This window comes from Odontesthes bonariensis, chromosome 24 (assembly GCF_027942865.1).
Source record: "Odontesthes bonariensis isolate fOdoBon6 chromosome 24, fOdoBon6.hap1, whole genome shotgun sequence".
Classification (NCBI taxonomy): Eukaryota; Metazoa; Chordata; class Actinopteri; order Atheriniformes; family Atherinopsidae; genus Odontesthes; species Odontesthes bonariensis.
The window spans coordinates 17,723,410-17,745,561 of record NC_134529.1 but is presented as its reverse complement, the minus strand read 5'-3'; the positions used below and the strand labels follow the sequence as shown (position 1 = coordinate 17,745,561).

General features: G+C 40.5%; 1 protein-coding gene across 3 annotated transcripts; it reads right to left on the bottom strand.

The window, feature by feature from the left end:
* Positions 1-698: 698 nt before the first annotated feature.
* arhgap18 (Rho GTPase activating protein 18) lies at positions 699-17,217 on the bottom strand. 3 transcript variants are annotated; one of them, XM_075459189.1, is made up of 18 exons: positions 17,068-17,217; positions 9,766-9,928; positions 9,284-9,407; positions 8,537-8,622; positions 8,229-8,378; positions 6,997-7,066; positions 6,533-6,651; positions 5,692-5,763; positions 5,456-5,549; positions 5,178-5,269; positions 4,835-4,912; positions 4,578-4,737; positions 4,388-4,470; positions 4,075-4,281; positions 3,757-3,891; positions 2,168-2,292; positions 1,992-2,047; positions 699-1,828 (listed from the first exon to the last, which is right to left on the bottom strand). In XM_075459189.1, the coding sequence occupies exons 1-18, from the start codon at positions 17,109-17,111 to the stop codon at positions 1,737-1,739; spliced, it is 1,950 nt and encodes a 649-aa protein (XP_075315304.1). In that variant the 5' UTR covers positions 17,112-17,217; the 3' UTR covers positions 699-1,736. The 3 variants fall into 3 exon arrangements, with proteins under 3 accessions (XP_075315304.1, XP_075315302.1, XP_075315303.1); XM_075459187.1 differs by having other exon boundaries at positions 16,847-17,181; XM_075459188.1 differs by having other exon boundaries at positions 2,168-2,289; positions 16,847-17,181.
* Positions 17,218-22,152: the final 4,935 nt, after the last annotated feature.

Here is a 22,152-nt window from a genome sequence, read left to right as displayed (position 1 = left end):
ATGAAGTGGTGTCTCAGTTAGGTTTGGTATCTGTATCTGAGCAGTATTCTCTGGCTGAAGCCCTGTGTAACTATTTCTGAATGACTGCAGCAACATTACAATCAGATCTTGTTAAAACATAAGTACAAGTGAGTGTTTTACAGTGTGCACACTCTGTGTCGGCTCGTATGCATACATAAACCACGTACCAGTAGATGTGGTCATTAATAACTGCATGTTTATTTACAGGCAGTTTTAGTGGTCATTTCACAGGCAGCCAGACAAAGATATTGTTATTTGGAAAAATCACAGTAAACAAAACAATACAAGACAGGACAGGAAATGACAGTGCCTGTTCAAAAACAATTTGAATATTAAAAAGAATTCAACAGTAATTTGCAGTTAACGCTCCAGAGCCTTTTCAAAGAGAAACATTTGTGAAGCTTAACTTTGCAGTGCAGATGACGTCCTCGACAGGATCTGTTAAGTTTTTATTGAAAGAAGCAAATATGAGCCAAAAAGAAAGAAAAAAAGTAGATTTTCTTCCTCTGGCTAAAAGCAACTTTTGCCAAAGTACTATCAACATATGCCCAGTTTGTGAAGGAATGCTGATAAAAAATAAAATAAAAACAACAACAAAAAAAAAAAAAAGCCAAAAGGATTGATGTCCAGATGGTTTTTGAACTCCGTATGTGCAAAAGTATAATCTCTTAAGGCCATTTATAAAGTCAGCAGTTTATTTATTTGAAATGTGTACTTTAATACTTGAAGTCCAACTTAATCTTTACAATGAATACACTGGCACAGAACTACTCAATTTATTCTGTAGTTTGTGTTTGTGCGCCCGCTACTACTGTATATGTATAAAAAAAAAAGATGTGACGTTTGTTAACATTTGTACAGTGGTATGGAGCAATTTTCGTAGATGTATTCACTCATTACAACACTCAAACATCCATTGTTTAAAAAAACTCTTGACGTACAGAACACGAATGTACCCAAAAACAATCGGTGTCATCATCATGTGCCCACATTGGTGACAGCATGATCACAAAAACCAGGGAGACCAAGCTGATTGGTTTATGAACAGTTAAACTTCAGATGAAATAATGTGGCCATATATTCTCCTTTTAGGATTTTTAATAAAAATATGAACAGATGGATTTATGTGACTGATTAGGCATTTGATAATTGTTATATTTCATTGCACAACACTATATTTTAATCTAATTGCAGACATATTAAAGTGATTAAATGCGGTAAATCACAGTTTTAAAACAAGGAGAGTTTTTCCACCAGTGCACGGAGATGAAAAAGTCCTTGAAGAAGTGGTTTTCTTTTGCCAGACGACCTCACTGGACTGTTCTTTAGGCATGCTGTACTTGAGGCTCAAAATTCCAATAAGCGGCATAGGGCAGCTTGAGCAAAGTTGACTAAATTCGTATTATACCATGTTGGTTTTGTACATATCCTCCTAATTCTCTTTTTCTCTCACCTTGGAATTCAAGTAATGCAATGCACTAGACAGAGATAAACTTGCCTTGCATCAATTAAAGTCGTTATAACCTCCTTTTGGACTACTTGCATTTTCTGATAAGATTTCAGGAAACAGTAATTGTATGTTTGCCACACTTTAAACAGTCCAAATGCATCCAGATCCAGCAGAGAGCACAGAGAACCAGCTGTCGTGTCATCTCGGCGGGACACAGTGTCGAACATTTGGAGCAGTCTAAGATCCAGCGGTGCATGATGGGAGATTATTGCTGTACAGCTTTGATGACCCATTCCGCTGTAGGGTTCAGCTGAAAGAGGTCTTTCATATACGTTTCTCCGTCTAGGCATCTCTCCTCTTGGAGAGAAAGAGGACAGGAAAGAGGAGAAAGAGAGAGACATTTAACAGATGCTTATCATGAGCTGTAGTTATAATGACTATGAAGGATTTTTTGGCTTTCTACAAGTAGAGGATTCAAAATCTTAACGGTGTAGATTCACTTTTTGTGGAGGGGACTTACTGATGTTTCCACCAATCTCATAGAGACACAAATCTTCTTTCTTCACTGTCAGCGAACTGTGACGACAAAGAGAGAAAGAACGGGGGTGAATACAGAAAGAGAAAGAGTCAGGGAGACATGGCCGGCTAACAAGTCTTAATATAGTCGAGACATTTGCGTATGCATGTCAGCATTACCTGTCTTGGCTGAGGAAGCGTGTTAATACATCAGCAGCTTGTAACTCTTCGGTAAGCTGAACTGCCATGGAAACTTTGCTGAACTGAGGTGCTTGGACTCGAATAAATCCCTGCGAATTCTCCTGCTTGTAAACACAAGCGTGCGGACCCAGAGAGGCGAGAAAAACAGTCAGTCAAACAAGGTCATCATCCTGAACACTGTCATCATCAACACACACACACTCACATTAAAGCTGGACTTAGAGCAACTAAAGAATGTGCACTTGAATAAAGCAGCTCATCTGTTTAATAAACTCAAGTCACTGTCTGGCCTCACAGCGCTGGGGTCGAGTGTTGCTGTAGTTACTCATTCGCCAATAATCTTTTAAGAGGAACAGATGCATTTCAGGATGCTGACTCTCTCTATAACATGGTCTCTCAGTATATTAAACAAAAAAAAAAGTAAAATATCCTTCAAAGTATTCCTCTGTTGGCGATCAAACAACCATATTACACTCATGTCAGACACTTGAGAGGACAACAAGCAGGCTGCTAATGAGATGCCTGTCCTGTTTAGAAGAAAAATAATCACAATTTTTCCAAGTGTACGAAAGTTTCGGGCCTTTCTGGATGTTTAAGAATAGTGCAAATCACTTCACAATATGTACACATTCTTAAATGTATTCTTACACAGCACCACTAGGTGTCCCCTTTCCTCAACAGACTGAATATATTGTGGAGTGTTTAAAAAAAGTGACCACAGTGGAAAGATCTGCTGCAATCAAATTGAGAACATACTGTGATTTACTATAACGTAATGGTGCCATATGTGATTGATATGATATGATTAATAAAAGACGTGAGGAGCCGTTTTCTCTGCTCTGACAGCTTACACCTGCACAGGGTGTTTACTGATGATCTAGGAGTTGAAGTAGAGTCGCTTGCTAGAAAACAGCCTGTATTTGTATACACTCATATAAACGATTTAAGACTAAATATTAAATGCTGGGACTGAGAAATGTTGTTGCTTTAGAAAAAAAAAACATCTGCTCATTTTTGACTTGATGCCCACAAACATCTTTTAGCAATGCTGGAAATGAGGTCACATCAGTTATTCTTTTAACTGCGCCCTGTAAGCATGTGGGTACATTCACTCGCTGCATTTTCAAGAGTACAATGTTTTCCCCATTCTTGCCTTCAATCAAATCTCAGGTGCTAAAAAAGGGTGAACCCCTCCACATCTTTACTTCAGAAAAGCTCACAAATGCTCACTATCATCTCAGTGACCTGTTGAAAAATAAATAGTGAGATGCATCACTGTTTTTTTAAGCATCTCACAACACTTGCAGAATCTATTGTCCCTTTTTCAACTTTTTAAAAAACTTGTTGCTTTGCATCACATTTAAATCAAGCAGAAAGTTTTAATATTTGATGTTGTATTTGTGCTGTTTTCAATTAAAAATGAGGATTATATGACTGCAGTCTGAGTTCACCCACATTTTACACAACCTAAAAACGTTTATTGAAAATGGGTTGATGTATTATCAACCACAATTTCCCAAAACAGGTCACTGACCATTGCTCAATCTGAAAATGAAGCCTCCCCTTACCTCAGAGACAGGCTTATCCGTTGCTTTGTCAGTGGTTATCTTCTTCAACAGCTTCCTTACAGCTCTCTCTTTATTTTGTTTCCGCTGATTTTCCATGTTTTGATGTCTGACCTGGATCAAAATGAACTTGGGGATCTAGATGAGATGGTGACAGACACCGCACAGACACATTTAGTACATATGCCATTCACCATGTTCCCTGGAAAAAAACATTATGGTTTGGTGATTAACCAGGACAGATTCAGAAAAAGTGTCTTCCACTGATTACAAATAAGTTTATATAATATCTCAAGGGGAGAGACAACTTTTTGATCTTACTGTCCACAGAAGATTCTGGTATCTAATCAGCAGCCGGACAATGTTGGCCGTTCTGGTTGCCATGGAGAACTCCTGCTGCTCTGTAACCTTGGACCGAAAACCTTTGAACATGAAGATGTTGGGTGCCATGACAACAGAGATATTGTTCAGAGTCATTTTATTTTTGGCCTGATGGTCAATCACGCGCTGGAAAAACTCCACCAATGCCTGCAAACAGAGATTTCAGGTAAAACAAAAATGATCGGCAGTTTTACAGGGCAATGATTTACTGACGAAAGAAATGGAACGCATATCAAAGGGAATGCGCAGCTACCTTCAAAGTGTCCCGATTGGCTTCGGGTAACAAAAGGACCAGCAGGTTCAAAGCCTGTAGCTGCTGTTTTTTTGTGGGGAGCTCTGTCATTACGCACACAGAAAAGCAAAGTAAGAGCTCAGCTCGCTGTCTCATAATGTTTCCGTTATATTAAACATTAAAAACCCCATGAAACAGATCATACACATACTGTTGACAGCAATGAATGCATTGAGGTACTCCACAGTTAGCAGTGGATGGGGCAGCTCCCTGATGAACAGCTTCAAAAGGCTAGCAGCATCGTGCTGCTTCAACTGTTGCCATGGAAACATCCCATCGTAGAAAGAGGTCTCGAGCTCCTGGCACAGTGACTGGATGGGGAGCAGATTCACAAAGGCCAGCATGTTTCAGGAGCTGTTATCAGCTTATCCGTTTTACTGCTTCACAGTGAGTGTTTGGGGGACATACCTTCACTCTAGTGGCTGCTCCAGGGATCCGTAGCAACCCCTCTGTTTCTAATCCCTCCTCCTCAATATGACTAATGAGCTGTGACGATCAGAGGCATAGACTGAGGTTAGGTATAACTCAACAAGCAGAAAGCGTAACTATGACAAAGTCACACATAGTGGTAGCAACTGTCAGTCGCATGATCGCACAGCGTGCAAACCAAACTGCAAAGTACATAAAGCACTAATTCAGCATATGGCTGATTTTGGATCAGTTATTTTTACAAGATCCCCCTTCATCTGCACTTGGACTTTGATATTGTCCGACGTCTCAAAATGACTAAGTGACTGGCTGCTGTGCTCACCCTGTGCAGTATAAATGGCACTTTGGTACTAGGAGCCCGTCTCTGGTCTAGATCCAATAAGGTGGCAAGTGGAACGCCAAACAGACCGCTTTCTGCACACATAAAGGTACTGAGTAAAACAGAGATGTCTTCACACACTTCATGAAACTAATATCAAAGTGTGAAAAAAAGATACATCTGTAAAAATTCTGTTTGTCCTAGTTTGAGCCATTTTTGCTTTGTGTGTTTGGTTTGTATATGCGTGTAAATGCTCTTGTTTTCATTTCGTGTTTGACTACCTTTGGTTTTAACTTTGACAGCTTTATGCGACTTCAGGTCGATTCCAGCAGTGTCAAACAGAGCAGTCATCTCCACAAGCATGACTCTACGCACCTAAACAGTTGTTAAAACCAGTCAAAAACTGTACACAAAATGACACGAAATAGTAAATAGTTTTGTGAACAAAACCAACATATCTCTTATAGTGTAGGTTTGCACATTGACATCTACAAAATGTCTTGTCACAGAACTTTACCTTTTTCATATCCAAAGGTGACAGATCTCCTACTCTGGTCTGACCTGTTTTATCTCGATGGACCTTAAAATTCTACAAAAGAAAAATAGAGCAGGAGAAGGGCAGAGGGCTGTCAGTGATGATGGGAGAAAACAGTTCAATTCAGCACTACAACAGATTCTTTTCTGTACACATTTCAATCAAACTGTGCAGCCTACAGAAATATAAATTGCATTACGTGAGATGCAGATTTTAGTACTTTTGAAAAATGCAAGGAGCTGTGGCACTCATCCGTTATACCAGCTCATACCACTAGATGTCACTACAGATCATCACTTCTCCCAAACCACAAACACAAACAAATTCTCTCTCTGCTAATAAACCATGAGGTACATTTCTGAGGTCTGTTTAATCTAAATATTGCATTCCGGATATTTTTTACGAGGCCAAAAGGCTTTTTTTTATGATTATATTTGTTGAAAAATTAAACAACCAAATTTTCCACCAAACTATGACGTAAAACACAGCCTACAAACACAGGCTGTAAACCAAATTTTCCAAACTGTAATGACAATATAAAGACATTCTGATTGTGGACCAGTGAAAAAAACAAACAGTGCTGTTTTTTTCTTACTGCTGCATGTATCCCCTTCCTATTTCTGACAATAACTGACTGCAACCATTCCGAAGACAGCAAATCAAAATGGCTTCAAAACATTTTTGCATGAGAATGTATAAAATCAGGGCATTTACTTTGTTCACCACACCTCTGTTTATTGTTTCCTTGCTCGTGCACAGGCATGCTCAAAGTGTAACGCCATAAATGTGCATACAGCGAGGCCTTTATGTACGTGTGACTCACTGGGAGCTTGTCGTCTGATGTATTAGAGCTGGAGGTGACCTTTAACCTTTGATGGTTGTCCCAATAAGAGAGCGCCTGCTCTGAAAACGCCACTTCAACGTCCAGTTCCGTCTCCGTTTCTGCAGAGACAAACATAGTCAATGAAATATGACACTGCAGGTAGTGCGGCTGAAGCCATTCGGGTGCTGGCAAAGTGCAAGTACAGCATAAAGAAAATGACAGATACATGAGTTTTACTGTTGGTTAGTCCCACAACGTATTCGTCACTGCTGCAGAAAAGGGAAGTCAGAGGAGACTGTGGAGTTTTTTTGCTCATGTAACTAATCCGTTGGTGAATGAACCCACATTTTTAGGATTTACCTACCAACTTACTTCCTCTAAAATTCTGCAAAAACTCCTGTTGCTGTGTTGTTTCATTTGTGGTGTATACCACCATCATATCAAACTAAACAGTTCGCACATACCGGCTGGGGCTGGGGACGAATCTTGTTGTCTGTCCTTGCTTCCCCCATCAAATTTGTGAGGCTCTTCAACCTGTAATAAACAACAAAATGCAGAGAGAGTCCAATAAGTCACAAATTTACAGAATACCTCGTTAAATATCATCTTATGTGTTAATTAGTGGACAACAGTGTGTTTGAGTGAAAGACTCTTTGCTCAAGGAGTTTGGACAGGCAGTGTTACACTTAAATCTACTCAAATAATAAAACACAAGTAAAAACATTTTTGATCTATTAAATGCATGTCAAGTCGTGAAATGAAACATATCGATGAGACATGATTTTGCAGTAATGACATGGAACTTAGTGGCTTAATACGTAAAGCTCAGTAACTGGTTCCTGAAAACAGACTGTTACTGAAGTGAATACAGAGTTCTGACGACTTCCTTTGCGGGAAGGAAAAAAAGTGAAATGTCGAGGTTGTTCTGGAGGGCTGTTAAATTTAAGTTATAAAAGCAGCCAGAAAATACGAATGTCAGAATCAATGCCCCAATGTTCTTTGTTGTGTAAGCCATCCAACAAGTTATAACGGACCGCTTACTTACAGTACATTCTGTGACGGACTGCGATTAAAACTACACTGATGGGCGAAAGAAGAAGGAAAAAACTAATTCACTGCTCGGATTTAACCAGGAAATTAGATGAGAGCCATCCATTAATCCAAGTCAGGGTCTCGGGTGGGAACAAGTTGTTTAACCTCTCATCTCTTACACAACCATGTCAGAAAGCCCATCCTGTGGTCATAGAAACGATCTTACATGCTTCAGAGTAGTCAAATCATTGGCCTGCATCAGGCAAACAAAACAACAAAAGACGTTGCTAAAAGTTCTACTACATTTGGATTAGGGACGTTATTAAAACCTGGAGGGATTGTGGTGAACTTTGATATTTGAGGTTAGCCTGGCTGACGCGTCCACATCTCGATGAGATGGTGCCTTTGCAGTGTGAATGAAATTGCGCGCAAAGCAGCATGGGAATTCCCAGGCTAATTTGAGGTAGAAATGTGGTCAGAAATCTGAGCGTATTATAGTTTATGCAGCTATTTCTCAGACTCACCAGTTGGCACTTTTTTTTTTTCTTTTTTTCCATTTGTATTGATCGTTCATAAAACCCAAAGGAGCGAAAAACAGTTCTGATGAAACTGGTACAGTAATAAAAACAAATGAGTGTTAATTAGTTTGTGTTCATCTCCGCACCTTTTCAGGAGGTCTAAATATATCTCGAACATCAGGCAAGTGTTGGCGGTTGCGTCGCCGTTGCGTCTGTTGCACTGTTGTCACTCGGCGCTCCACAGCTGCGGCCTGCGCTCTTGTGAGGGTGGACAGGAACACTGCGCTGTCTTCTTCCTGTCAACCGATCAGAATCAGACATGAAGCGATAGCTTGGTCGTGTATCTATTTATTTGTCCATCTAATGTCTTGTTTTTTCCATTAATCTATCATTTCAGAGAAGGTAATCAGTAAATTTTCTTATGTTATGTTTCCACCTGAATTCAAGTTTTTACCTGGTCCTGGTCATCAGCGGGCAATGAATCATCAAACAGCCGCGCTAGCCCTGCCTCTGTAAGCCACGCCTCCTCGTGCTCTCCTTCTGAAAGAAACAAACAAAAGAACATGACTGACAAGCAAAGAAGATTATTTTCATATTTAGCTGCTGAGATGATGGATCAAAAGCCCAGTTTGTGGTATAAAAGGAAGGAAAGCCGATCTCTGTTTGAACCTCTGTTTGTCCCCAAGCGAGACACTTAAATAATTCTTCAGGTGCAGCAAAAGGAAAAGGGGGATGGGGGACTACACACAAAAGTGGACACAAAGATTATACAGGAAGAGCATGTTTACGCCAGAGAACAATAGCCTTTACAGACAGGCTAAAAATAACTTTAAAATAACGTACACAGCAATTGCATTCTAAATGTGCAATGGAATGGAGACAGTTTTCTCAAGTGTTAGCTGGCTGTGATTTTTCTGATAAACTAATAAACTGCATTTACATGTTGCGAGCAGTCAAACTTCTCAGCTTCACAAAAATTTAAGAGTGGCAAAGCAAATCCAAAATGTCCGTGAATGACACCCGAGGGTCCGACATACGAGCGTTCAGCCGCGTTGTGTTTGTTCACTAAGCGGGGCTGACAGACTACAAACCCCACACACATGTCCGACTTCTGCTACTGCAGACATCTTTCTAAATACTACACTCTGAATCAAGACTGACGTGTAAAGGAGGATCTTTCCATAGATGCAGGGTATCCCACCTTCAGGAGGTTTCTGCTGCTCCTCTTCTTGAGATTCTCCTTCTCCCCTGCCTGCTTCTCCTCCTTCACTCTTGATATTCTCCACTTCCTTCCAGAAAACCATCTCCAGGTCATCCAGAGAGTCCTGCAACATGTTTGGGATCGATTCAATTGCATTTTCATGTCCTCATTCTTGATTCTGTACTGGCCTGCAGTTTATGTTCATCAGTATTTTCCAAAAAAAAAAAAAAAAAAAAAAAAAAAAAGCATTTTTGTTTCACGCTTCAGCTGCTCATTGTTATTGTTGTCTTATGTGTCATATATATAAAAAATAACAGCGAAACATGTCAGAAAATTAAAAAAAAAGAGAGAGAAAGACAGATAAGAAACAACATCACAGTAGAGCGTGCACTGGCTAGCTGACATCACAGTAGCTGATCATAAAGAAAAATCTGGTCACAAGTGAGGTCCAACCATTCTCCATCACATCCTTCAGAGATTACCTGAGAATTGCTGCGCATAGATGTGGGCGATGGCCTGGACTTGATATTGGGAAGTGATGAAAAGCCGCTGGTTTTTGGAGTACTGGCAGCCGAGGATGAATCACATCCGTCTCCATGTCGTGTGTTCTGGTTCTGTTGAATAGTGTAGTGGCCCGTTCTACGGCTTAAGAAGAGACACAATGAGAGGTCAATCAGACGGTTTAGTATTTGTCACCATCCCCACAAGTTCAAGCAACTTTTCCCAAGAGATATTCAGGTCTTTAACTGAAACTGAACTACTAGTTTAACTTATAACGTGACATTGTGATTGGTGTCTTGTGCATAAAGTTATCATAAATCTCTTCCTGGATTATAAATACTGCCTGAGAGCGGTTTACAATACAGTAATATTTAAATGGCTTTTAATAGCAGCACAAGTGGGACATGACACAAGTATGTGAGTGTGAGTCAGACAGACACAAGTTGGCCAAAGACTCTAACTAAAGACAGGCCAGCAGCATGTTGAATTCCCAACCAGTCGGCTAATGAGGGCAACATCTGCCGGGACTAAGAATAGCAGCTCTCTTGCACTTTGAACTTCACTTTGCGAGATAAACACTTTTAACACAGTTCATGGCGGCATATCAGTGCTGTTTGACTAACAGGGAATGACTTCATTCAGTAAGTATAATAGTCTAAGTATACATTCTTCTGACCACATGACTGCATGACAGTAAACAGCGTAATACGGGTCTGTGCAGCCATGATGTACTTCTAAAACTAAGAGGGCACAAATGCAAGATAGCAGTTTCAGGTAAACTCAACTGGGGAAAACAGTGAAAGTACATTTTATAGGCAAACCAGTATCAATTAATACCAGTAATAATGACTAATTCTGAAATGATGTGATATATTCTGATATTTACTTTTTTTTTTCTAGAGTACAACCTGCGTTTCAATCCCACAAAAAAAGACACACACACCGAGTCATGGCCAGAGTGCTGATAGGCATCATGAAGTGATACTACCGCTGCAAATACTGCAAATACTATACTGTCATATAGCTGCAAATAGCAATGGTGGTCTAAGTAGTTCAGCAGGTCTTTAATTTCCGCTGCAATTGGATCTTATCATGGTAAAAATGTGGCCATAAGTAGGTTTGTGAAATTATGTATATTCTCTGACCGTCCCAAGATAGTGTGCCAAGTCCACGCAGCACGTTTGGTGTCAATACATGGAGCGGTCGCTGATAAGATGATATGATTCTGCTTCCTGTGTGGTGAATAAGCCATCAATTTTGGTTGGCTGTCGTGGACAAACACTTAAAAAAAAAAAGTTTATTTCTAAGGCAACTCTTGTGAGGCTTGAAATAGAAAGAGATAAGAGAAAAAGTTGCAGATGTAACTTCCCTCCTTGTCCCCCAATCATTACAATCCCGGAAAGAGTGAAAGCAAGCACTCTGATTAAATCATCACACCCCCAATGGCAAGGCAAGGCAAGGCAATTTTATTTATAGAGCACAATTCGTACACAAGGTAATTCAAAGTGCTTTGCAGCAGTAAGGCTTTTGCTTCATAAATCAAAAGATGACCAAACATGACAATGTTTGACCTGTCTCAGTCTTACTTTCCAACTTCAAGGTACATAGATATAACGGAGTGAGCCGCTTCAATTTTAGAGTAAATGACAAAGAAAGGAGCTTCTGCTGAACTGTAGCTTTCAGCCGTCTTCTCCATCCATCTGCAAAATCATCAGTGTAAACTCACGTATCTAAACACGTCGTCAGAATTAAAAAAAAAGTTCACAGAGCTGCAAACTTGCCAGTCACACTGTGAAAAAGTAAAAAGACCTGACACAGGGATAACTGAAACTGAACGCATCAGTTAGACTCGAGTCACTGCTACAGAAACATTAGAACAAAGTGACCCGTGTAAGCATGATGTGATGAAGTGGAACAACTGTCATGTCAGACTGAACAGCTTTGACCTGATGTACTTTATTAATTAATTTGGAATTATCAGCAGAGAGCATTAACCTGAAGGCCACATACCACAGCAGACTTGCTCCCATACACACACACACACACACACACACACACACACACACTGAGTAAATGCTGACAGAGCAATGAAAACACTGGCAGGCACACACACACTTTGATCAGGCTTTCCACCACAAGCAGATTACCTCCACTGCTCTCTTTTTTTTTAAGTTTCTCTCCCCTCAATCTCCTCTTATCTTCCTAACTGCTCCTGTCCTCCTACAACCTCACGTAGCATTTCGGCTATCATTTCTTCTTTGCCTGACACTTAGTGTCACATTCTTTCCCTTTGCATTTCCATCTTCTCTCCCCCTCTCCTTTTGGTAAGCGAGTTTCAGCTCAATGACGACACTGAAAAACCCTCCCCCGTCTTCATATTTGCAAGCGTACACTCTCCCCCTGATTGGCGCTCTGGAAACTTCACCAGCTGAAATGATTTAAATTGTGTGGAATTCTCAAAATGTTCCCCGTTTGACTGATTTACTTCAGGAGGTTTGGTCTAAACTAAGGAGACACAAAAGAACTCACTCAGTGATGAGTTAATAATTTACACTCACCAAGAGTTGTAGAGTGAAGAATAGCTCGCCTAAACTATAAAACATATATTAGCAAACCAGTGTTTGTTAATGTAGATTATTAAACTTATTGAAGACATCAAGTAGTGCTTGTTTTCCACTCAAACACAAGAGATACACACGTACGCAACATAAGCCTGTAAAGATTTGTCCTGAAGGATCTGGTGATCATCTCGTCTTTCCGGCTAGACTTTATGTAATTTCATTCTTTTGTAATTATCATGAAGGGCAACACTGTTTCCATTTGTTAAATATTCAGTTTTGAATTGTGGTAACATCTTGCAATATCTGAGAGACGTCTAAGTGTTTCATGCCTAAATGTTGCAGTATACCGCTTTTTTTTTTTTTTTGTTAAAGAAACGGAGCTCATGAGTCAAGCTCAGCTAATGGTGATCAGTAACGACTCACTCCTCTCTCTGGACAACGCAAGGCATGTGTGTCTTCAGTGTTCATAGTGTCTAAAGTTGCAAAATGTTGTGTTAAGTGTTAATGTTCAATGATCATTTTAGAAAAATGGGCTTTTAAAGCCACAAAAGCCTAGACTGTGACCCGTGGTTCTAACAACTGCTGTTCTAAGTGTTTTCTTCGTTTGTTGGGACAAGAAGCCCAGCTGAGCTGGTATGGAATGACCCAAAAATGGTAGAGATTACAGAGTAAAGGCTTGTTACCACTGTTTACTCGTCTGGCTAATAACAGCTTGCCTACTCAGCGAGCACATCAATGCGCAGTGTTGCTGGTTTTTGGACCAGAACGTTGCCAGCTGGGATGTGACAACATTTCTTCCAACTTATGATGCCGCAGTCACCCGTTCTAAGATCTCTGATTAAAAGAGAGATTCCAGTCCAGTGGTGTAAGAAAATAGATTTACAACCATGTTAAAAATTAAGCTTTGCAGCATCAATGATTAGTCTTTTTTTATTGACCATCGAGGTAACCTGACATTCACTGAGAATCAGAGAAAAGCATGAGTTCAGGCGTGTCTCTATCCCAGTTTCTAATGGTGAAAGTCAAGGCTATAATACCCACACGACAATAATGCAAACGCTTTGCTCAAAGCTTTATGCATACATTGGGACCGTGCCGTCTTCCACACACACCGGAGGGCTGTCCTTAGGAGTAAAACAAACACACCGTCTTACAAGCGGGCACGGATGACCTTTTAATGGAAAAGAGAGCGGCAGCGTCGTGTGCAATTGTTCTACTCTTTGTACCCTCGATGGAAGGTGTGAGGTCGAGCATGAGAGTGTCTGAACGGAAAACAGATTCTCAAAAGAAATCCAGCACTGCAGGGAGCAAACAGGAATGGAGGGAAACAGTATCACCCAGCAAAGAGCAAGTTCAGCACAGATGAGGTGAGCATGAGTCAACATCTGAGGAAGTGGACTCGACCATTTGAGCTCACATGATCCGTGTGTAAGCGCGTGTGCTCATTGAGTATGACACCAGTGACGAAAAAACACATTTTCACAACACAAACTATAGGCTGACAGTGTGGATTTACATCCAAAATCGTTAGCACTAATTTTTTTGTTGATCAGACTACATGGGAGGAAATCCTTGGATTTTATCTAACTATACTTATTACTTTATTTCTCTAATTCGCACAATTTCAGGAGGGAAATATGGTTGGCATATGGTTTTCATTCCACTTTAATCTGTTCGCCTGCACAGATATTCCTATCATGATTGAGATGTGACACATAAAGCATACAATCATAATATGAAATCGAACCCAATTTCCAGAAAAGTTGGAAAATTTGCAAAAAATGCAATAAAAAAATTAAACCTGCGACTCATTCATTGGTTTAAACCGTTTCTTCTAACAAACAAAAGTCCAAGGAGAAGGTGATTTTCACTGTCTTCACTGGCCATCTTCACTGCATTTAGAAGATATAAACCACTTTAAAGACCAGCAACACAACTCAAAAGAAAAAAAAAAGAGTTGGTAGAAGAAAAGTTTACAGAATATAAAACCATTCTTGAAGATTCTACACTGTGCAGATTTTGGGGTGTCAGGATTGGGTATAAAAGGAGCAACCTTTCTGAAAATAAATTTTGTATAATGTATTGTTATATATCCCAGGCTTGCTGCAATAAAAAAATGCAGCTGATACATTAAAGATCTCATTAAACTCTTTACGTTAGCGACTTCTCAGATTCATTTTACATGGTGGTGTGAGGAAGTAATTTTAGGAGCTGTGTTTCGTTGCTGAGGGATAAGACGCAAGGAGGTGAGGATGGAGATATTTTTCCTATAATTTAAAACAAAACAGAGAACAATGGGGTCCACTTAGAAATCTAAAATCATCACGAAAAAAAGGAGGAAGGGGATGAGAGGTGTTTGTGCATGTGTGTGAATGTGTGTGTGTGTGGTATTTCCATTCAGGTCTACAGATGTCAGCTGGCCCATGTGAAGACAGAAACTGCCTCTGTTTCCCCTCTCACAGTTACTGGTCTCAACAATGACCCACTGGTTGAATATATCATCTGCCCTTTATTTCTTATGAATAAACAACATGTAGTACGCCGCTGTCTGCTGGAGTGTTCCTCATCCGTCTCTCTTGAGTATGTTATTTCATGAGCGTCCGCTTGTTCATCATTTCATTGACAGTTTTCTTTTGCGAGTCCCATTCGCTCTAAAAGTCTCTGAATTAATAGGAGTGAGTTTGCTCAATTTCGTATAAACCCCGCTTTTTCTTTTTTTTTTTTTCAACAAACAGGAGTGTGGAAAACAAACCCACACCGCAGAACCTCTGAACCTCCTTCCATTTGTAATATAAAGACAGCAGTGTGCAAGACTCCCAGCGAACACGCAACCCAGGGTTCCTGAGGTCAGATGTCCCCTTCTGGTTACGAGGCCAGCAGAGTACAGTCTGTTAATCTGTCTGTGTCTCTCATTTTCCCGACTCGGGGGGAACAATGTCCACAAAATCGAGCCTGCACAAGTCAACCTAGGCAGGATGCACACTCTGCTTTTGGAGGTGAGACAAAGGAAGACTGTAATATGATGCTAGCTTTTTTTTTTTCTTTTCTAGCTAGCTGGACAAGCCATCTGGAACACACGCATCAACATACCATACACACACACAGACACACAGATCTGAGCGCCAAGCAATATGGGTTATTTACCTTTGGCACACCACAGCCGTTTGCTGCTGCACGGGCCTCACAGCAAGCTGGGCCTGGACGAATACACAAATCCACTATGTTATAAATAAAAGGGTGTAACTAAACAGTGGCCCCACTTTGAGGTAAGTTTGCATTCATCACTGTGTCTGTGATGGTGACTTAGAAAATGGATCTTCACCACATTATAAGAGCCTAAAAACAAGGGTGTAATGCCACAGAAAACAACGAGTCTTAAACAAATGCAAAGACGGCAAGCCAACTCTTTCACTTTGATGAAGTAATCCAGGTAAAATGTCTCTTGGCATTTGGTGCATAAAGCATAAATAAAATAAAAAAACTGAGAAAATGAATGGACAAACTTCACAAACTTAGTTTATAAATCACCTGATCTCAAGCTAGCTAAACTTAGGAAGATTTCAGTCTGCTGGCACTCTCAACACCCATCATCAAAACACCCAAACAAGGAAGTTCTTTGGGACTGAACATGTTCTTCTTCCAGTCAGTGGATCTCAAGACACGAGAGAATCTGTTCCAAGACCTGGACCCGTCCTGGATGTTTGGGGCTGCACGTTACAACATCTCAGACACTTGTGTTTTGATGTTCCCTGTGTTTCTCTTGCATGTGTTCTGCGAGCCAAATTAGGCATAGTGTCGTTCTGCTAAAGGAAGCTGTGACAGCTAACAAATACCCAGTAGACTCGCTGTTTCCCTGACACCTCTGAACAGACAGCTTTTTTTCCAGGGATGCAAATCCATCAGCCGGTCAGGAAATAAAGAAGCCAAAGTCCAAAAGCTCATATCCAGTCTCCCATAATACAAAAGCACGCACCAATGAGAAATAACAGTGCTGTCTCTGCCTTTAACATCAGCTGCTGGGCGCTGAATGGGAGTGATGTTACTCTATGCAACAAAAGAAAGAAAAGAGCTTATTCTTAGATCTCCAGTGGTGCAGAGGATTTACGATTCAGTCACCACTGCAAAATCTGAGCAAGTGTAACAAAGGCAAGGTGAACCTGCTGATTAGAAAGGAGGTAAAGGAAATCCTAACCCAAGGCCGAGGGTGGAGCTCACCCCACAATAAGATATAGCTTCCTGCCAGCTGTTGCCACTGCAAGATACGTTTTCACACTCTGAGCAGTGGGTTTATTCAACTTTTCTGCTATGTCAGCTGTCACTGTGACCTTTGCCCCTTGCTCATAAACACACACACACACACACACACACACACACACACACACACACACACACACACACACACACACACACACACACACACACACCTCGTTTAGTTCCTGTTGATCAGATATTTAGAGGTGAAAAAGGTTCAAGTGAGCACACACAGCCCGACACTCCCCACCTGGGCACGGCGGCCTCGGGGTCCGGGGCCGGCGGACAGCTGGGAGCACACAGCCCCGTTTGCGACAACAGTTCCGCGTTGCTGTGGTAACCCGTCAAAACCACTCCCTGGGACTGCTGCTGTCGGCTCATGTTTCTCCTCCTTTTCTTCTTTCTTCTCTTTCACTCGCGACTGACATCCAAACACTAATCGACAGGCAGTTTATCAGTCCACGCGCCTACCTGCGGATTATGTCCATCGCTGAACTACTACGCTGCCGACTCATGCTGGCATCAAACTCTCCTCCCTAGTTTCGCTCACGTCCCTCTTCCTCCCGTTCTCGTCCTTCTCTTCAGCTTGACTGAGTGCTGAGCCGCAACACTGCAGGACAGGGGCTGGATTACACGCGGAACGCAGCCCAGGGATTGGCCTAAACCGCAGGTCAAAGTTTCCAAACTGGCAGCGACCTCAGCTGTTTTAAAGCGGTACTGACTATTTCCTGGCGCAAAAAAAAAAAAAAAAAAAAAAAATCCCTTGCCCAAAGTCTGAAGAAATGATGAAAGAGTCCTTGCCTACATTTTCAAGTAGCTAAGCAGGTCGGGTCATTTGTCGGATATGTCAGTTAAATGCATTTCTTTATGGAGGCTTTGATTTTAGTTTTGAACTCCAGCACAATGCATTTTTTTAAAAAACTGATTATAGGTGGTTAAAAATGCTCGAGGCCTTAAAACCCTCAAGTTACTAAGATGATCAGTACATTTCTACCTGCCACAGACTATTTGTAATATATCAGTATAGTAATATCATGAATATTGCTTCAAAATACGTACTGCCAACTTTAATGTCAGAATATTTAGATCCGTAGTAAAGGGTGACTTTATGAATTACAGATCTTTAATATATTTGTAAACTCTTGAAATCCCAAATCATGTTGTCAGAGGAAGCCTCGGCTCAAACGAGGCCATTATTAGGCTGCAATCAAGTTTGTCAACTTAAAATAACCTGGACATTCAAGGAAGGTAACGGTGATGGAAGTGACAGCTTCTTTTTCATCGAAAAGAAAAACCCACTCACAGCATCCTACTAAGTGAAGAACACCCTCCAGGAGGCAGACACAGTGTTACAGTGCAGGTACACAGAGTATACCCACTTATTCTTTGGTCAGCTTTCAGTATTTTCCACATCTAAATCCCCTCTGATCACATTGGCCCATTGATTTCTGCCTCTGGCTGTTTACAGGTTGTTGGGTGGACTTCCTGATATCAAACAGGGGAAGTTACACGCATGCAAATACAACCTGCCTTTTTTTGAGTATACTAAATATCGCAGAGTAGTCTTAAATGTTGGACAGACCACTTAAATTTGAATTTCACTGGTCACTTTATATTTTTAAATTGTTTTTTTAAATTCTTAGATTGTTTTTAAAGTGTTTATAATTGTATAAACATTTTTATTGCTTTATTATGTCTCGCTACAGGATGCTTAAATTTCCTTCGGGATCAATAAAGTATCTATCTATCTATCTATCTATCTTAAATAAATCATGTTAGAAATGATAAGTATACCTAACTTCTCATGGTAGAACTAGGTAGACTTTTTTTATTCAAGTCTAGCATAAAGCGAATGACTTTAGGCAAGCACAAATACAGAAAGTTTACCACAAGGTGCAAACTATTAATCAGTGTCAAGAATAAAAAGAGCAGATTAAGCCAGTTGCTTCTGCAGAGTTACAAAGCCTGAAGTCAACACCTCAAAACCAAGTGATGTTCTCCTTCAATGAAGATGCAGCCCCTTAACTGCCTGAAACACTTCATCTGTAGTACAGCTTCTTCCTAACACCCCCATGTCACACTTTTCCAATACTGTAGTGCCTGTCTGGTAGCTAGTTTGGTGCGACTGAAACAGAGAATGAGCACCTGCCTCTCACTCTGCCATTTTCGACCAATTAGCTGCCCACTCAGAGTTGGCAGGGCCTGTCAGGAAGGAAGACTTGAAGAGAGAAGAGCTCAAGTAAAGAATTTCTGACAGAAAGGGACGGGATGTGCTGCAGAGGTATGAGGGAAAAAAAAAAGCTTTTTGAAAACCACTGCAGTTACATCTCTTCTTATAAACCCCCAAAAACAAAGCCATGTGTACGGATTAATTTACAGAAAACAGGCGCAAGTGGATTGCTACACAGGGATACACCATCTGCTCAGATTAAGGCAGTCAATTCAAGGGATTTCATTGCACAGACAGACCCAAAATATACTGTAAAAGCAACCGACGTGTTTTTGAAGGCAAATTAGTGGAATGACCTGCAAAGGCCACATCATAAACTCACAATATATGAGGGCAGCTGCAGTGAAGCCCCGGCAAAGCATTACGGGCATTGTTCTATACCAAAATACAAACAGTATCCAGTTCCATCCGAGCCCCTAAAATTGAGGACTGTAGATATTAAAGAGCTGCCATTTCTAAACAAAAAAGTTTCTAACTGGAATAACCTCTCGCAGTGAAGAAGTTGATGCCACAGGTGGCAATTGTCTTCAAGTTTTGAACATGCTTCATACCAAACAGAATCAGAAAACAATGTTTACCTTGTACGGCTATGGACAATCTCAGAAGGGAGGAAAAGGCAAAACGAAAAATAAGACGATAATCATAGAAATTACAGCTCTAGAGTGTTCGACACGAATGATCACAGCAGAGGAATGTTGGCTTCAAATGAAATGGCTCCAGTATCGACACTTTGTGACAAAATTTCCAAATAGTCTGTAATCCTAAAAGGACTAAATAACAGCAACACACAGCACGTGGGTCAGAAAGAGCACAGTTCCTAAAGTGAAAGACTTCCATGCCTAACGATATGATGACACCATCTTTAAAGCACAAAATTACAGTTCAGCTCTCACCCTCCCACTTCCTCACCAGAGATGAAGGTACTCCGCTATTCTGGAGACCATCGTGTCCAGGTAACCGTCTCTCCCAGTGCATGACCTGCTGGCCATGTGCTGGGAGATCATGGTGAAACACTAACACACTGGGACAAGTGGATTAGCCAGTGAGGTCAATAAGATTTTGTTTTTTTTCCCTGCTCCTCCCCACCTCTGCTTCCCCGTCATCCCACTCCTCTATCTGTTCCCTTTCTCCAGCTTCACTGGATCCCATACGTGGCCTCCTGCTTTTGATCAGCTCTCAGTCAGTTACGTACCTTCCAGTAGAGTTCACGCTGCACCAACGGATCTTTATTGCACATTGTAAATAAGAGGACAGCAGGCTTGCAGCACAAGACTGACGGCTGCTATCCGTGGCTCAGGATAAATCCAAATTAAAAGGAGATTATTCACAGTGGCTTTTCTCATTTTCCCAGTTTAGTTTTGAAAAACACCAATATCTAAGGTACTCAGGAGTACCATTCTGTAAACGAGCAGGCTGCTGTAGTTAATGTGTACGGCTCTGGTGTTTGTTAGCACACTAAACAACTTGTGACACTCATCTTCAAGTGCACCGCCTACTGTCGGTAGGGCTTGATTCCAGGGTAATTAGGTCAAGTGAAACAAACTTACTACGGTACAAACTTCCCCCCATCCATCTGTAAAGATTAGATTGAATGAGTGCAGGCTGGTTTGTTGTGAGAAAAGACACAAAGTCCATTGGCAGTTTGAGGATTAAACCACATATTTTAACAATTCTCCAACAATTGTGCATTTTCAAACATTAAATGTAAGACATAACATTTTCGTATCTTATAACCCCAATGAAAAAGGTACATTATTGACAGAAAAACAAAAGAAATAAAGATTTACTCAATCAAATAATTCCCTCTGATGCCAATTTAAATGGTTGGAATCAGTTCTTATCTGGAGACGGATACAGCAACAGTGGTCAACAATGACTAAACAGCGAACCATAGAATATTTTACCATAGAGACGAACTCAAATTCAAAATCACAAACATTTTCCAGTCTGCCAACAACAAAGATAATATTAAGTTAAAACCTTTGCATTTTCATCATCATCTCCTCCTGACGAGTGATCAGAGCCCATGTTTGAATCATGCAAACACAGAAGCTACAAAGAGAATCCAAGGAGAGAACGGAAACCACTGAGCAACATCATTAAACATCGGAAAAATAGTTTTTAAAGAAATTAAGAATACATCAATTGTTTCCCTTCAGAAAATGAGCAAAAAAAAACAAACAAAAAAAAAACCAAAACACTTTCAACATTGGCAGCAATAGAAAGAAAATAAGCTGTTGGATCTTGAAACCTGCAAAACAAAGATTTGATCATTAAAATCATAACACTGAGGATTTCTTTCAAACTAAGTTAAAACCATTTCAATTATTCAATGGAAAAAAGTTTGTGAACCCTTTGAAATTAATGATTTAATTCTAAAACTACAGAAACAAACAAACAGAAAATAAATGCTTACATTTTTATTGTACAACTAGAGATAATAATTTACATCCTATGTGAAGCTCTCCATCAACGACTTCTCTGAAAGCTACTCTGAGTCCCAGCTGTGAAGCATGGTGGAGGGAGCATCGTGGTTTTGGGGATATTTTGCTGCTCCTCGTCACTTTGCCATAATTAAAAACTAAAACCAATATGTATTTAAAAATAAATGCAACTTTTGTTGAAACATAGCAAACATAAGCTTTTTTTTTTTTTTTTTTTTCAACCAAGAGATTATCGGGGCATGCATTAGGTCCAGCTCACAGTAGAGCGCCCTCTGCTGGATCACGGATAAGGATGGGAATTGTTAAGAATTTAGCATTCCATTATTGATATCGATTCGGTTCCTTATCAGTTCTCTTATTGATTCTCATCCATTTATATATAGTACAAATATAGTACCAATGGTTTTGGTTGCAGTAACACTTTAATTTCAAGTATGCACCAACATTTGATCTATTTTCGCCTCCGTCATTTTACTTTTCCCTGCCTCGATGAAAGGGGTAGCTACAGGTATGCGGGAGCCTGCCTCACTCTTCCAGTCCTTGTCAACTCAATGTTAATATCAGATGGAAATTATTTATAAAGTATGTAGTATTGTAATATTACAATCAACAGGACCTGGAAGTTTTACGTTAAAAAGGGCTCTCAAGTTTTGAACGCAGGCAAATGTGATACCCCACCCCTTCCTCTTTGGGCGGGCCGGTTGGACGGGTCGCAGGAATAGGAGTCTTTCATGAATAATATTATTATTTGTGTTGTTGTTATTAATAACTGCTCTGCTCAGACTCATGGGAGACATGCTTGTTTCCTGCCGTTTCCATAGCGATAGTGCTGCGCCAGAGAAATTTGTATAATAATTTTTTTCAGCGTGAGAAATACAATGT

Bases quoted from the DNA above. Each gene is read 5' to 3' on its own strand.
- arhgap18 (XM_075459187.1), bottom strand. From the start codon at position 16,977: ATGAGCCGACAGCAGCAGTCCCAGGGAGTGGTTTTGACGGGTTACCAC. The intron at 4,282-4,387 runs GTAGCTGCGCAT...CTCTGTTTGCAG, and splicing joins CCAATCGGGACACTTTGAAG to GCATTGGTGGAGTTTTTCCA. The intron at 2,293-3,756 runs GTAAGGGGAGGC...TGTGTTTACAAG, and splicing joins CGGATAAGCCTGTCTCTGAG to CAGGAGAATTCGCAGGGATT.